Source organism: Saccoglossus kowalevskii, chromosome 3, assembly GCF_978046115.1.
Source record: "Saccoglossus kowalevskii chromosome 3, keSacKowa6.1, whole genome shotgun sequence".
Taxonomy (NCBI): Eukaryota; Metazoa; Hemichordata; class Enteropneusta; family Harrimaniidae; genus Saccoglossus; species Saccoglossus kowalevskii.
In genome coordinates, this window is record NC_140643.1 from 2,139,451 (window position 1) to 2,155,493 (window position 16,043).

A 16,043-nucleotide genomic window follows, 5' to 3' on the forward strand; every position below is an offset into this window, starting at 1 on the left:
GCCTGATCAACACAGCGTTATACATACATTTGTTGGGCTGATATTGAATCACGGAGAGTAAAATCTTGTGATACTAATCTCTAGAACCACTCAGATTGGTACATATGTCTTATGAACCCACATGTGTATATCTTGGACAATACTCATTTTAAACTTCATGTTTTTTACAGTGGTGCTGTGAACTGCTTCAATTTCGCAAGGCAATTTTTTCTGGGTTCCTACAACATGGAGTGTCAGGGACTTTATTGAAATTTCATAGAATCCTGAATATATCTAGAAGTGAAAATTAAATGGTTTACAGTATTTTATACCCATTAATAATGATTGAAATACAATAATATCACTGCACTAAAAAGACTTCAAACAATTATTGTTACTTCTCCATTGAAGGTTATGAGCAGACCAACCTTTACTTGCTCTGAAAACATAGCTTTTACAATTGTTTAAATTAACAGATGTTGTTCCATGTACAATGAATACATTTTAAATAATAAACCTTACTGTATTAATAACAAATTGTATTTGACAACATGAGAATGATTCTGATGCCCAGTGGTGATGTTGAAACAAACCCAGGTCCTGGTAATATATACTAAGACCTGATTAACAAAGAAGTCATGTACATCAAGGTTCACTCAGATTTATGAATGCAGTTTCTTGAGCAAGTATACATGTATGAAAAATAGTTTTGTTGCACTTGTGTACTCTGAGATTCTGAACATGGGTCAGTGGAAGTTTTTAGTTGTCAGTACAAAACTAGATTATGGGAAATCACTTTATGATGAGTTGTATCCACAAAGAGTACATATTTATTCACCTGTTTGCAGATGTTCCTTGTACTACTTTATAATCAAATAACGGGGACTGTGACATTTCATGTCTTGTTATAGCAGTTACATTTAATCTTTTTTGGAAAAGTGACATCATTTCCCGTTTGTTTTCCAGGCACACATCATAATTAAAGCAAATTCTCAAAAAAACAGGGTATTGTCCAATCACAATAATGTTTCCTTATGTGACTGATACAATATGATTGTTTTTATATATTTTACTTTGATAGGAATCTAATTTAGACATTGGACAGCTGAAGACCAAAGTAGACTTGGGATGTAACTTTTATGTGCAGGCTTCTATGTATGTATAAATTAAGATAACAATACACAGTACAGCTTTGCCTTCTCATAAAGACATTTCAAAATTTGTGTATATTATCATCATCAATAATTTATTTGTAGTTTCCCTTACATATATGTCTTACTTATTAACTTGCATTTATAAGATGTTCTCAATTCATCCCAATTATAATTTTATGCTCGATAAATTGATGCTAGTCCATGTTTCACAAAGTAACATTTACAGCATACAGTATATCTATACCATAAAATATCCTATACTTCAAGTGAAAATGTTGTTATTGATCATTTTAGAGGTAGTTGTGCATGATGGATGTCTGTTCGATGTGATAAAATAAATAAATCATGATCATTCAGCTCTTGCATCATCAATATTATAGTCATGACCATCAACCCTTGTGCAGGCAACAGATCATGATATTGATCTTACAAATCACTGAGTATACACAGTTGCTGTACTTATTAGTCCCTGTTCCAACGCAGTCCGAAAACGAGGACTTATGTTTTGACCTCCGTGTGTCCGTGCGTGCGTGTGTATCTTAGAAATGCCTGGACCAATCACAATCAAACTTAACACATACATCATACATGATATTATACATTTGCATGTTGATTTGTTACTCGACCTGATTCAAGATGGCCGAATGGCAGCCATTTTTGTGCTAAAAATCATCAAAATCAAGCATTTCTCGGCTGTTTACAAATGGATTTTGTTCAAACTTGGTATATACGTTAGACATTATAGGACCTTGATGCACATCATTTTGTTTTACCATCTGATTCAAGATGGCCGAATGGCGGCCATTTTTCTGCTAAAAATCATCAAAATCAAGCATTTCTTGGCTGTTTACAGATGGATTTCGTTCAAACTTGGTATATACATTAGACATTATAGGTGCAAATAATTTTATTTTTCATATAAGATTAAAAATGGCCGACTGGCGGTCATTTTGTATTAATGAATGTGGTTCTCATGCCATATCTCTGACTTGCTTTCACTGATTATGTTAAAATTTTAAATATTCATTATACATCATGTCATAGATAGACAGATATATTGGTTTGATGATCCTATTCAAAATGGCCAAATGGTGGCCATTTTTGTGCTGAAAAATCATCAAATATCAAGCATTTATGGATGGATTTCGTTCAAACTTGGTACATATATTAGACATTACAGGTTCCTGCTGCACGTCATTTATTTTTCAGATCAGATTCAAAATGGCTGTCTCGTGGCCATTTTGTTTTAATGATTGGGCTTCTAGAGCCATATCTCTTAAATGCTTTGACTGATTATATTCAAATTTTATATATTCGTTATACATCATGTTATTTATATACATGTATTCAAAATGGTTGATTTTGAATGCTGTTCCAGTGCAATATCTCTCAATATGGACAAGTATTTTTTTGACGATCAGATACAAATGTCAATTATTTTAATGTTAAAAAATCATATTCCTGACATGGTTATATTCCAGCTATATTACTATAAACAAAACTATATATCTTAAATTTAATAACTAACGGGGACTGTGCCATGCATGGCTTGTTGTACTTTAGTTGTTAATCTGATATTTTACCAGGATTGGCCTAGCTACTGTTATGTCTGCAGTCTTGTAGTCAAACTATATTAGTAGGACTACAGTCTGAAACAGCACATAGTTAAAGCTACCAGCCATAGTGCTAGATTTCCCTCAGTTTTAAAGTTGGTCAGGTGATTATTATCTGGAAATTATCATTATAAAATACACTTGACAATTATGTCCTGTATTTGGGAACTATGATTTGAATATTCATGAGATTTGCTCATTAGTATGCAAATAAATAATCTGGCTTGGATCATATGCTTTTACTAATAAATCTGTTGGTTGCTTTAATGCATGCAGATTTGTGTATTTCCAAGCGCATGAATAATACATTGTAAGATTTGTGTATTTCCAAGCTCATGAATAATACATTGTAAGATTTCCAAAAAAACTGGTCCTATGAACTTAAGATTGTTACTTAACATGTACATTTTGCGACTTTTTAGCTTCACTGTCGACATGGTCGAGCAGAGTGATTGTCTGCCGACGTTTGTTGTTCGTGTTGACTTTTTAGCTCCGCTGTCGACTTTGTCGAGCGGAGCTTATCATATGAGTGATTGTCCGTCGTCGTCGTCGTCCGTCGTTGTCGTCCGACGTCCGTGTCAATGTTTTACATTTTCGACTTCTTCTTGAAAACTACAAGCCTGAATGCTTTGATACTTGGTGTATATGTACCCTGGGTAGACCTCTCTTAGGTTTGTTCATTTCATGTTGATATCTTCAATTCTCTAATTTTGGTGAATATTTTTGTCATTTTTGGTAAAAAGTGATATTTTCGACTTCTTGTTAAAAACCGCAAGTGCAATTGCTTTGATATTACATATATAGGTACTACATGTGGACTTCTCTCAGATTTGTTCATTTTGTAATGATATCTTTAATTCTCTAATTTTGGTGAATATTTTTGTCATTTTTGGTAAAAAGTGATATTTTCGGTTTCTTGTTAAAAACCGCAAGTGCAATTGCTTTGATATTACATATATAGGTACTACATGTGGACCTCTCTCAGATTTGTTCATTTTGTAATGATATCTTTAATTCTCTAATTTTGGTGAATATTTTTGTCATTTTTGGTAAAAAGTGATATTTTCGACTTCTTGTTAAAAACCGCAAGTCCAATTGCTTTGATACTACATATATAGGTACTACATGTGCACCTCTCTCAGATTTGTTCATTTTGTGATGATATCTTCAATTCTCTAATTTTGGTGAATATTTTTGTAATTTTTGGTAAAAAGTGATATTTTCGACTTCTTGTTAAAAACCACAAGTCCAATTGCTTTGATACTACATATATAGGTACTACATGTGGACCTCTCTCAGATTTGTTCATTTTGTGATGATATCTTCAATTCTCTAATTTTGGTGAATATTTTTGTAATTTTTGGTAAAAAGTGATATTTTCGACTTCTTGTTAAAAACCAAAAGTTCAATTGCTTTGATATTACATATATAGATACTACATGTAGACCTTTCTCAGATTTGATCATTTCGTGATGATATCTTCAATTCTCTAATTTTGGTGAATATTTTAGTCATTTTTGGTAAAAAGTGATATTTTCGACTTCTTGTTAAAAACCACAAGTCCAATTGCTTTGATACTACATATATAGGTACTACATGTGGACCTCTCTCAGATTTGTTCATTTTGTGATGATATCTTCAATTCTCTAATTTTGGTGAATATTTTTGTAATTTTTGGTAAAAAGTGATATTTTCGACTTCTTGTTAAAAACCAAAAGTTCAATTGCTTTGATATTACATATATAGATACTACATGTAGACCTTTCTCAGATTTGTTCATTTCGTGATGATATCTTTAATTCTCTAATTTTGGTGAATATTTTTGTCATTTTTGGTAGAAAGTGATATTTTCGACTTCTTGTTAAAAACTGTAAGTCCGATTGCTTTGATACTATACATATTGTTCATTTTCTGATGATGTCTTCAGTTCTTTAATTGAAATGTGCATTGCTAACAGCGGAGCTATCTCAGCCGATAGGCTGCTTGTTACTTTTTCGACTTCTTCTTGAAAACTACAAGTCTGAATGCTTTGATACTTGGTGTGTATTTACCTTGAGTAGACCTCTCTTAGAATTGTTCATTTTGTGATGATATCTTTGATTCTCTAATCTTGATAAATATTTTTGTTATTTTTGGTAAAAAGTGACATTTTCAACTTCTTGTTAAAAACCGCAAGTCTGATTGCTTCGATACTATACTTATAGGTACTACAGATGGTCTTCTATCAGTTTTGTTCATTTCATGATGATATCTTAAATTTTTTAATTTTGATGAATATGTTTGGTGAAAAGTGATATTTTTTTGACTTCTTGTTGAAAACAGCAAGTCCCATTGCTTTAATACTATACATATTGTTCATTTTCTAATGATATCCTCTGTTCTTTAATTGAAATATGCATTCCTAATAGCGGAGTTATCTCAGCCGACAGGCTGTTTGTTCCGAAAATGATTTCTTTTTATACCATCTTCTAGACCTGATTCGTCAATGATATATGTTGCTGTGGGGTTTGGATTCTTTGTTGAATTCACACTGACAGAAGCAGTAAAGTTTATTGGGAAAAAAATTGATCAACTGACCAGGTATGTGTATGTCATTGTTTGTATGTTTATAGGAGAAAGTACTTATATGTAACTGACTCTGTATGTCTTAATAATTGCACTTAATTCAGAATTGAATAAGGTTTGCACATGGTGCAAGGCAAATAAATTAACCATAAATATTGATAAAACAAATTTTATGGTTTTCAAAACAGCTCAAAAGAAGACAAATATGCAAAGTTTATTAAATATTGATAACTCTCCTATTGAACTTGCTTCCTCTGTGCTATATCTTGGTGTCACTCTCGACAGATCACTTACTTGGAGACCTCACATTAATAATATTGTTAAAAAAATTAGTAAAATGATTGGACTCATTTCATATCTGCGTCACTACCTACCCAAATCACTTATAATATTACTATATAATTCACTCATTCTTCCACACATAAGCTATTGTATTGAAATATGGGGCAACACTTTTAGTACCGTTATAGATCCAATTTTAAAATTACAGAAAAAATTTATTCGCTTAGCCACTTTTTCAAATCCCCGTGCAAGTAGCTCACAACTCTTTAAAAGATTGGGCATTCTTGATGTGCATAAATTATGCAAGTTCCAAACGTGCATGTTTATTTATGATCTGAAGGGCGATCGTTATGCTCGTTCTCTGGGTCATTATGCCTCTTCAATCTCTCACTCTTATTTGACACGTTCAGTTATTTCTGACAAACTTGAAATTCCAAAAGTAAAACTAAGCTCAACTAAAAACAGTTTAACATATTCATTAGTAAAACACTGGAATGATCTTCCAATTTCCATTAAAACATTAACATCAAGAAATCACTTCAAGCTTACCCTAAAACAATTTCTTTTAAATAATTGAACATCAATTTTATTGTTATTTTTCTATCATTCAATTTACAGTATTGTCATTTCACTATTACCACCATATTTCATATAATTTTTCTCCTTATGTATTATGTACTCTTAAACAATATATTAATATGATTTATGAATTCACTGTCCTTATCAGTTTTTTTCTGCTATCAGTGAATATGCAAGGGCTAGAGACTAGATTAGTTCTACTAGAACTACCTCTCTTGTCCTCGCCAGATAGATATGTATATCGCTATCTTCGTTTTGTACTTTGTAATGTAATTTATCTGGTGAAATAAAATTGTATTGTATTATTTACATATATATGAAAGCTACATGTAAGTACATGCAAGTAGTAAATCCACAGAGCATAAAGGTCTTATTATATCGTTCACATTATTTACAATATGAATCCCCCAAGTCATCATCCGATTCACATAATTTCGCTGAAGTCAACCATCCATGGCCATCTGTACAAACCAGTGCATAACTATGTGTTGCATTAACCTTAGAACCGCACCAGAACATGTATTGCTGTGAATTCAGATTTATAATAAAAATCTGTCAATGGCCAAATAAATGAACCTTGGCTGTTCAAGACACCCACCAGTCAGTACAGGAACCCTTGTGAACCCTACAATTCACCACATAGACCTCACCATTTACCACCTGAACCCCAACATTGACCATATGGACCCCACCATTTTTCACACAGACCCCCCCCCCCCCATTTATCACATGTACCTGACCATTTACCACACAGACCCCGACATTTGCCATATGGACACCAAAATTCACCACGCTGACACAACATGGATCTCATCATTTACAACATGTACCCCACCATTCATCACATGAACCCCACCATTTACCACATGGACCTTATCAAGCATGTGCATAAACCCAACTATTTTTCATCTGGGATCCACCAGTCAGTAAAAACAAATTTTATGTGTCAGTTTACATTATTACTATATCAGGGATTTTCAGGGTAGGGAACAGAAGCGCAGTACCCCTCTGCCATGGCCATGCACCCCCTTATTCTGGGGAGCAGATCCTCTGGCAACCATAAAATTCTGATTGACCAGGGATCACATGTGGCCATAGTCTTCAACTGTGACCCCAAGGAAGCCATAGAATGCTCCATTTGAAACTAGAATTATCAAAAACGTCACACCCTGGTAGGGAAAACTCTATCTCCCCCACTTGGTGGCACCGCTGAATTATAAAATGAATTGAGAACATCTTATAAATGCAAGTTAATTCACCACTCACCAAATAAAAATGTGAGCATGCTGTTTTCATGAACTTACCCGCACTTCTATCTGTATTCTCGCGTACATCACTCAACTGCATGGCTAAAGTTCCTTCAAAACCCTATGTGATATATAGGGTATCAATGCTTTTGACCCATGATACAATGAATTTGTATGAATATTTTCTATGAAAATTTATAAAATATAAAATCTTTCACTTTATTCAAAATCCCCCCAAAAGTCTGTGTTTCCTGCATTCATTGGACGATTTACCAGCATGCATATGAAAGATATCATAAACAAACAGTATGGTCTTAATAAGGCACTGTGATTGGTCAAGTTGTTTTCATACACCAGTTGAAAGCAACTTGACCAGTCACAGTGCAAAAAAATTTTTTTTTATTGCTTTTTATTATCCAAAAAGTTTTGGCTATAGAATGTTGAAACTTTGTAGAATTGTGAATAGTGGAACATACTCAAAAAAAGATTTTAAAATATAGATAACAGGTACAAAATTATCACTTTTGAATGCTTAACAAGATTTAGCAAGGCTGTACATAAATATTGAAGAAAAAACATGGTAAAAAAAAGAAATGACGGGATTTCCATATTATGCACTGTATTTAACTTTTAACAAAACGATAATACATTTAAATTTGGAACTGTTACAGCCATTTTAATTATGAGCATTAGCAAACTTCTGAGTGAATTGTTATGCAAATTAGCAATTATCTCAGCTTCTTTTTAGTGCACATTCCAGAACTTTAAAAAAAAATAGCTCCTAGACGCTTTGACCATTTGTTTTGAAATTTTCACAAATGATTGACAATGTGTTTATCTTCAAAACGCCGTTGGGGAATTGTTGTTAGTTGAATAGTGTTACAGTAATCGTACAGACAACTAGCCTGGGTGTTAATTTATGCATAAACTTGAAGTAGTGAAATTTGAGCTGCTGCCCTGCAAAATTGACAACTGGTAGACAGTTTTCAAGACGGCACTTTCTTCATAGTAAACAGATGTACCTATAAACCAATTTTCACAGGAAACAGAAGCATGGTCAAAAGCACATTTTTGTGCATATTTCAAACTACAGTGTCCATAAAAATAAAATACTAACAAAACTTTAAAATTCATACAATAAGCTTTCCGAAAATACATAGTTTTGTGGACAAGGGAGGTCATCTTGGTTTCTTAATTAACTAATTAAAATACCTGTCAGGTAAACTGCATCTCTACCTTAAACTTATGTCATAAATTCTTTATGTTGCTTTACGAAAGGAAATCACTACACTGGTTTATTAAATCTGAAATGATGTAGTTGTGGGCTTACAAGGGCTTGTGATTACACTCCTCATCAGATGCCATGGTTTGTTTGCAAAGTTTAGTTCGGCAGACTGTAATAGTAAAGTCAGCTCACCAATGAGATTTTAATCCTAACATTCACCATATATTATCTAGTCAGCAAGTCCATTTTGATCCACAGTTACTAACAAAGTAAATGTGTTCAAATTGGTATTGAGAATATATATCATTTTTTTGCATACTAGTTATGTTTTGAAAACTGAACGTTTTGACAATGTACATTTTGCCATCTTTGATAATCAGACTAAACTATTATAGACATACTAGTAATGTCTGTCTGGTATTAACTACATGGTGTAATTTGTCCCCCGTTTGGACTTATAATTCGGTTTCCGTTCGTTCGTCCGTCCGTGCGTCCGTCCATGCATCCGTCCAGAGTCATATTTCAGAATCCTTTAGACCGATTCCGTTCATTCTTTGCATGTGCCTAGTACCTTATATGGGACATATGCACATGCAGTGGTTTAGCGATTCGATTCTAAATGGCTGAGTGGCAGCCATCTTGTTTTTTATAAATGTTATATTTTGGACATGTTTTGTCAGTTTTCATTCAAATTTGGTACATAGATTATACATGTTAGGATACATGTCCTCTGACCGTCCGTGCGTCCATCCGTCCGGAGTCATATTTCAGAATCCTATGGAACGATTCTGTTCATTCTTTGCATGTACTTAGTACTTTATGTGGGACATATGCACATGCAGTGGTTTAGCGATTCGATTCAAAATGGCCGACTGGCAGCCATGTTGTATTTTTGACATGCTTTGTCAGTTTTCATTCAAACTTGGTATATAGATTATACATGTTAGGATACATATCCATGACAATTCCTTTCGCAATTGGATCAAAGATGGCCGACTGGCAGGCATCTTTGTTTTTTTAAATGTGGTATCTTGAACATGCTTTTTTCAGTTTTTATTCAAATTTGGCACATAACTTATTACATGTTAGTTACTGTTTTAATTTTTGGCCATATTACTATACCCCTGTCACCCATGTATCATTTTCATTGATATTTATCATGTCATAAATGGACACATGTACATGTCAATTCAATTTGCAATTTCATTAAATATGGCCAACTGGCTGCCATCTTGTTTGTTTAAAATGCGATAACTTGGATGTGCTTTCACTTGTGATCTATGTTTTTCTTTGCTATGTCTTAAACCGGTGGGGTCGTCGCACAAGACATGTTCGAATTTGCTGCAAATAAACAATCTGTTGTATACGCTACTTGGGACTCTTGACAACCCCTCCACTTTGTTATGACAAGCACAAAGAGAACTTTCAAAAATTTTACGGGGACTGTGTCATTTTCAATGACTTGTTTTATTATATATGTACTACAAAATTAACACTATAACCAATGTCCAGTTGTCATTCATAAATTGTCACTGCAAGCTCAAAACTACATTTAAGAAAGTAGCCAAAATAAACTAACATTTTCAGACAGACAGACCAAAATAATCTGGTTTGACCAGACTAACTTGATTTACAGTAAAAACACTCATTCTGAATACATTTAGTTCCATTAAATCTATGTCTGTTTTTTGTTATATTTACATTCAGATCCAGTGAAAAGCTTACTATAGACTCTGCCAGGATAAAGGCTCATATAAATCTAGTCCTGGAGGTTAGTATATGCCACAAATAAAATATCTCATAGAAAATATGTTATGTTGCATTATCAGGGATTTCCCATGGTCCCCGGGGTTTGTTACCTCACAGACAACCTAAAATGTGGCTTACCTAAGGATACATGCAGCATCAATCAAGCAGTGCACCACAATAATGGCTACGAAGTCATCAACACTACACCTGTTAATGAGTACAGTTGTAATGTGTCATATCACTCTGCCTCTGATCCATTCAAACACTCCAGCTGGACATCCCTGAGCGATCAGTTTGCACAGAGAAGCTACCTGGACATCCTGACCAATGAGTGCTGCGGTTCTGAACCATTTCTGATAAGATTTCAATTATCCCAGGATATGCAGTGTATTTCAAAACTCAGCTCTTTCACAAAGCAAGCAACTGTCATTGCTCCACAGTTTTTTGTCATATTTCACTAATCTATTATTTGTAATTTTTTCTGACAGGGTTTAAAAGAAATACAGAATCTGTCTGGTTTCCATAAAGAAGAAAAAACTCCTGTTTGGTAATCAAGAATTATGACCTTATCATTCATTGTGTAACTCATAGTGAGTGTAAAATAAAATCACTAAATAGACGTTACTTTGCAGTGTAGTCATCCACACAATAATATATTCTCAATTTACGAGTAGCCCAATGGCAAAAACACAATTTTATTTTGTATTTTTAATAACCAAATTATGTTGGTCGCACAAACTTCATTTCTCACAACATTTTTCTCAGACTGTTATGGCATTATAAAATGCATTAGTTATTTACTTGGTCACCTTTCATAGGTGGATACTGGTTCAGTCACACTGTTGCTTTTTGTCTTCAATCAATGCAAAGAAGTCCAATCTCGCTAATCTTTGAGTTTTATCCATCTGTGTGTCTGTCCGTTAAAAGCTATTTCTCAAACATGTTTAAACCAATCATATTCAAGCTTGACCATGTATGGTGACTAACATAAGCACATCAATTTACTTATCATTTGGTATTGCATAGCAAACTGGATGCTATATATTTGGTCCTAAATTCTGATAGTTAAATGTGTACAAAACTGTTTCTTTGAGATGAACAGATTTTCTTCAAACTTTGTATCATGATTGTGCATATTGTGTTCCATATGTGTATCATATTTCTTTTGATATTAGAACAAAAATATTTGTCTAGTGGTCATTTTGGTTTAATTCAGTCCAATTCCTCACTAATATATACTCTGATTCAGTTTGCACAAAAGTATTATGGTATATACTCAAAACCATAGATAATAATGGATGACTGGTGGCCATTTTGTTTTAATTAATGCTGTTCCAGAGCAATATCTCTGAATATGAACAAGTACTCGTTTAAGGTAGCAGGACTATTATTTGCATACTTGTTTTCATCCTCTAATTTTGACTAAATGACTACAAATAGACCCAGGAAAGTATATATTTTTAGAAATGCCAGACTTCAAGCCTTTCACAAGTGTATTTTGCATGCCCGTATCTGCATTCTACGACGCGTTACTCAACCAAAGGTGAAAAATTACTTTTTCTGTAAAAAAAATAATTACGCATTTATGCTGGCGATAAGAAGTATTTTTTTCCACTTTTCCTAGTTGTTCAATAGTCTGGTAAAGTGAATGTGTCTGCTCAGTTTTATTCAAGCAACACGTTTTAAAAAATAGTGTGCTGAATTTCAATTACTGTTTTAGTCGCATTGCCCCCAACTCAAACCACAACTCGTTGGTAAATAATCGATGAAATAGTTTGTCTGGACACATTCAAGTTCCTCTCACTGTCACCTTAAAGCTGTGAAAATTTGGTGTTAATCCGACGAAAATAAGTATACGTTATTTTTTGTTAAAGACCTTGTATTTTGAAAAACATAAACTCCTAGAAAACGTCCATGAAGGAACAGCAAAGATTTTCAAGCTTGTTTATCAGCACAATCAATTTGGTTTCCCATCAAGGTCTGTTCTAACATGTGTAGGGACAGCCAAATGTGTAAGGCTATTGGAAACCAAAAAATAAAGGTATGGGATAGCTATAATTCGATAAAATCGGCATATGAAAACACCAAAATCAATGATTTTTTTTCAGTGGCTGTGTGACCTTGTGTGCGGAAACAAAGCACTCAAGTGTTTGGAAACACTCATTGTGTGTCAGTAAGCTACTGATAACACATCCTAACATTACTTTGTCTTGAGTTAATCTTTGAAACTTATAGGCACACAGATTAAACCTGTGTTGTTGATTTTGGAAAACAATACTGAAGCTGCCTTGCTTCCAACATTTTAACTAACTTACATGACAATCTATGTTACGTTGACTTTATCTGATGAAAGTTTATAGTGCATTTCATCAATTAATAAATATGAAAATCATAATTTTCAACACAAATAATAGTCTCGCTACCTTAATGTAACGAACTCAGTGCTTCACAGAGGTGAAATAAAAAAGTATAACTTGCAATTGCTTTATATATAGAAACACATGCTGGGATCAACCATAGTGAACATTCTCGAAATCTTAGGGCAGTTTCTTTTTCCTGTCACCTAATGCATACTTCATATTGTCGAATTTTTGAACGATTTTATTTTGTGATCTTGAATTATATTTTATGTGAACTTTGAGAAGTCCTTTATAATGGTAATTTTAAACATTTCTGAGGAGACGAAGTATTCGCAACACAATAGTGTTATAATGTTTTATCAAGTTTTTAAGAAGTTAATGAGTACGTGATAGGATGGGAGAGACATTGCCCAACGTGATGAAAAGATATTTAGAGTTGTAAATTAATGTGTTGTGTTTTAGAATAGTTACTTTGCAAGTTTAAATATATTGATTTGAAAAGGTATTTTTGTAAGTTTTGTACTGCCACGTAGTGGTACTACACAATCGCAAACATTTGATCATGATATGTGATTTGGTAATACTTTTATTTGCTAATATTGAAATTGAATAACTATATTTTACATCAATTATTACGCATAACTAGGCCTTGATTTTATTAACTCGTAGTCCTTATTATTTTGAATAATGAAATAAATAAGACATCAGTATAAAGTTTTGTTTTGTATTTCAAATTGACCGACATATTGTTTCTAAATGTAAGGAATACGACAAGAAAAATATATATGTTATGACGACATCGTTGATGCACTGAAAACAGACATAAATAGACACTTTCTAACCTTTCTTCTAAGCATTGTTCTCATTCCCGGAGTTTTAGTTTAGTTTAGACAGCGTACGATGAAGCTCACGAAGCTCATGTCCCATTTGATGCGTAGGTCGTGATCGCAGTTTAAACTTTCACCAAGTAGCTACAGCAAGGATGATGCAGCTAGAATTGTTCCTGAAAAACCAATTATCAAACATTTTTGTAAAAAGGCCACGATCGAAATCGCACTCTACAACAATTAAGATATTATTGCTACTATGTTGTTAGACCACTTTAGACAAATACAAGGTCTAAGTTCAACAGTACTCCACACTCACTGACAACGTTTCACGTATGTTGACGGAGGACATTGCGTCAATTTGAGCTTGAGAAATGCCATGGTACTAAGATTAATTGTGCGAACTTGAGAAATGCTATGTTGTGTTTCTCCGCAATGCTTGTTCATGAATCTACTATATATATATTTGCCCTTAAAGATGTTGCACACTTCTCCTTTCTTAGTTGCCATTTAGTCTGCAGACTGACTGACTACTAGGGTATAGTAACGTGGTTTCATGGCTCCAATTTTATGTAACATTTATGTTAATGAACTTAATCTCCTTCTGAACAGGCTTTCGGTTGTATAATTGTCACCAAACTTATGATAAAGACATACGTGTGGTGGCGCACTTTAATAGGGTATTCGCTCATTGTTAGTTATTAGGTATTGCCCAATTTATTCACCGTCAGTGGTTGCAATAAGGTTGAATTCTTGTCTACTTTGGTAGTTATTTACATGTTGCGGTGTACGAGGAGACAAGAATGTAAGTAAGGTTTATCTTTGCTTCGTGTGGTGGCGCTATACCTTAACTAAAAGATATAGGCTTTGCAGTATTTTTAAAATATTTTTTTATGAATTTCATATTGAGAAACATTTATTAATTGACAACTGTCACGTGACCCGCAGCATGTAACGTCAATTTACCCGTTGAAATCTATGTTTACAATATGATGTGATCAACCGAATGCAACTGAGTATCTTTTAACTCGGATCCCTTACCAACTAACCCAAACCGTGCGATCCGAGCATTGGCACCATCAATTCCGAACCCACATTTCGGGTAGATGAACTCGCCCCTTTCCTGGACCTTTCCAAGTAGTCACATATGAAAATGTTTACTTACAACTCTTCTAAGAGGAATTTGTTAAGTACAACACCTGTCCAAATAAGTCGTTGATTTGTCAATGCATAAACAGCTCTGCCAATACTGTGTTTTACTCCCCGTTAATTCAGGTCCTGTCTACATGAGTTTTACGTGCAAAGGTCTGTAGGAGAGTTATGATGAGCACTAGAAAAGTTCCAATCATATTTTAAACACAGCTGATTAAAATGTTTCAATTACAGTGAAAGGTTTTCTAAACAGATCATTGAACACCGGAATCAAACGTACACATTTTACTGTGGTGCGGGAAGATGGTAGGATGGGAAGTTTGTTTCAGCTCGGCGGAATATTAAAGGTTTGAAATAATACACATTTGCTTATAAAAACCGACAAATATTACCGACAAATAAATGAATAAAAAATCGACTGAACCATGAATGGTAGATGTTACTTTAATATATATTTTAGAAATAGTACCGAATTCGATAAAAACATGAAATAAATAAATAAAACAGCATCGAGGTATAAAAGTGAGCTGCCGTTTTATAAGAATCAGTGCTTCTCACCTTTTCCTATGGACAGCGCCAGTACCTAACGCGGCTCTTGGTTTTAGATCTGTGTTGAAGAGTAATCCTTTGTTGTAATGGTAAATGTAATGTTAATACAATTGTACTGATTTTTTTCCGTTTTTTATTATGTCACACATTATCTTCGCTATTAACTTCGAAAGCGAAGTTCCAAGTCTTCAACAGAACGTAGCGGTTATAACTTGCAAAAGGAGTCTGACGGTCGCTTAAACCAGCGTACAATTTTGGTTTATACGAACGGTGTCAGTATTTAAAACTGCATTTCTCTCTGTCTGGTAGATCTTGGCAGGTCATAAATCTACAAAGGATCTGTTTATTGGTGTTATTTCGATCGCTTTTGCAACCGCTTATTGAATTCTACCGGATAATTTCCGCTTTATTTTCGACCGCGCAAACCTGGAAATATCGCCCACCCGCTCACTCGCATTTTTAATTCCTACTTAAGATGTTCCGAGGCTAACATTGATTAATGGTTGTCTTTTCGGTTTTCACATGCCTAAAAGTTGAATATTTTTTGTTTTTAATTACCATAATTATATGCACGCAGTCTGGTTCTTTGACCTAGACTTGACTGGGATGGAACATTTTATTTTAAACAATATTCTGACGTGACGTAATTGTATGATTTCCATCGGTGTAATTTTCTGATTGTTAATTCTTCGCGATAGGTTCACGATTTGTGTAATTATTGTTGTTTCCCCCATAAAGAAGACGTGGAAGCTCTTTAGCTTC

At 33.9% G+C, this 16,043-nt stretch overlaps 1 protein-coding gene across 1 annotated transcript in view; it reads left to right on the forward strand.

Moving 5' to 3' along the window:
• Positions 1–11,017, forward strand: part of LOC144357578 (protein UXT-like) — a 59,831-nt gene extending 48,814 nt beyond the window's left edge. Inside the window, exons 3-6 of the mRNA XM_085496686.1 lie at positions 1,061–1,134; positions 5,219–5,326; positions 10,352–10,415; positions 10,882–11,017. Coding sequence (XP_085352812.1) covers positions 1,061–1,134; positions 5,219–5,326; positions 10,352–10,415; positions 10,882–10,944 — 309 coding nt within the window. The 3' untranslated portion in view covers positions 10,945–11,017. The remainder of the gene's footprint in view (positions 1–1,060; positions 1,135–5,218; positions 5,327–10,351; positions 10,416–10,881) is intronic.
• Positions 11,018–16,043: the final 5,026 nt, after the last annotated feature.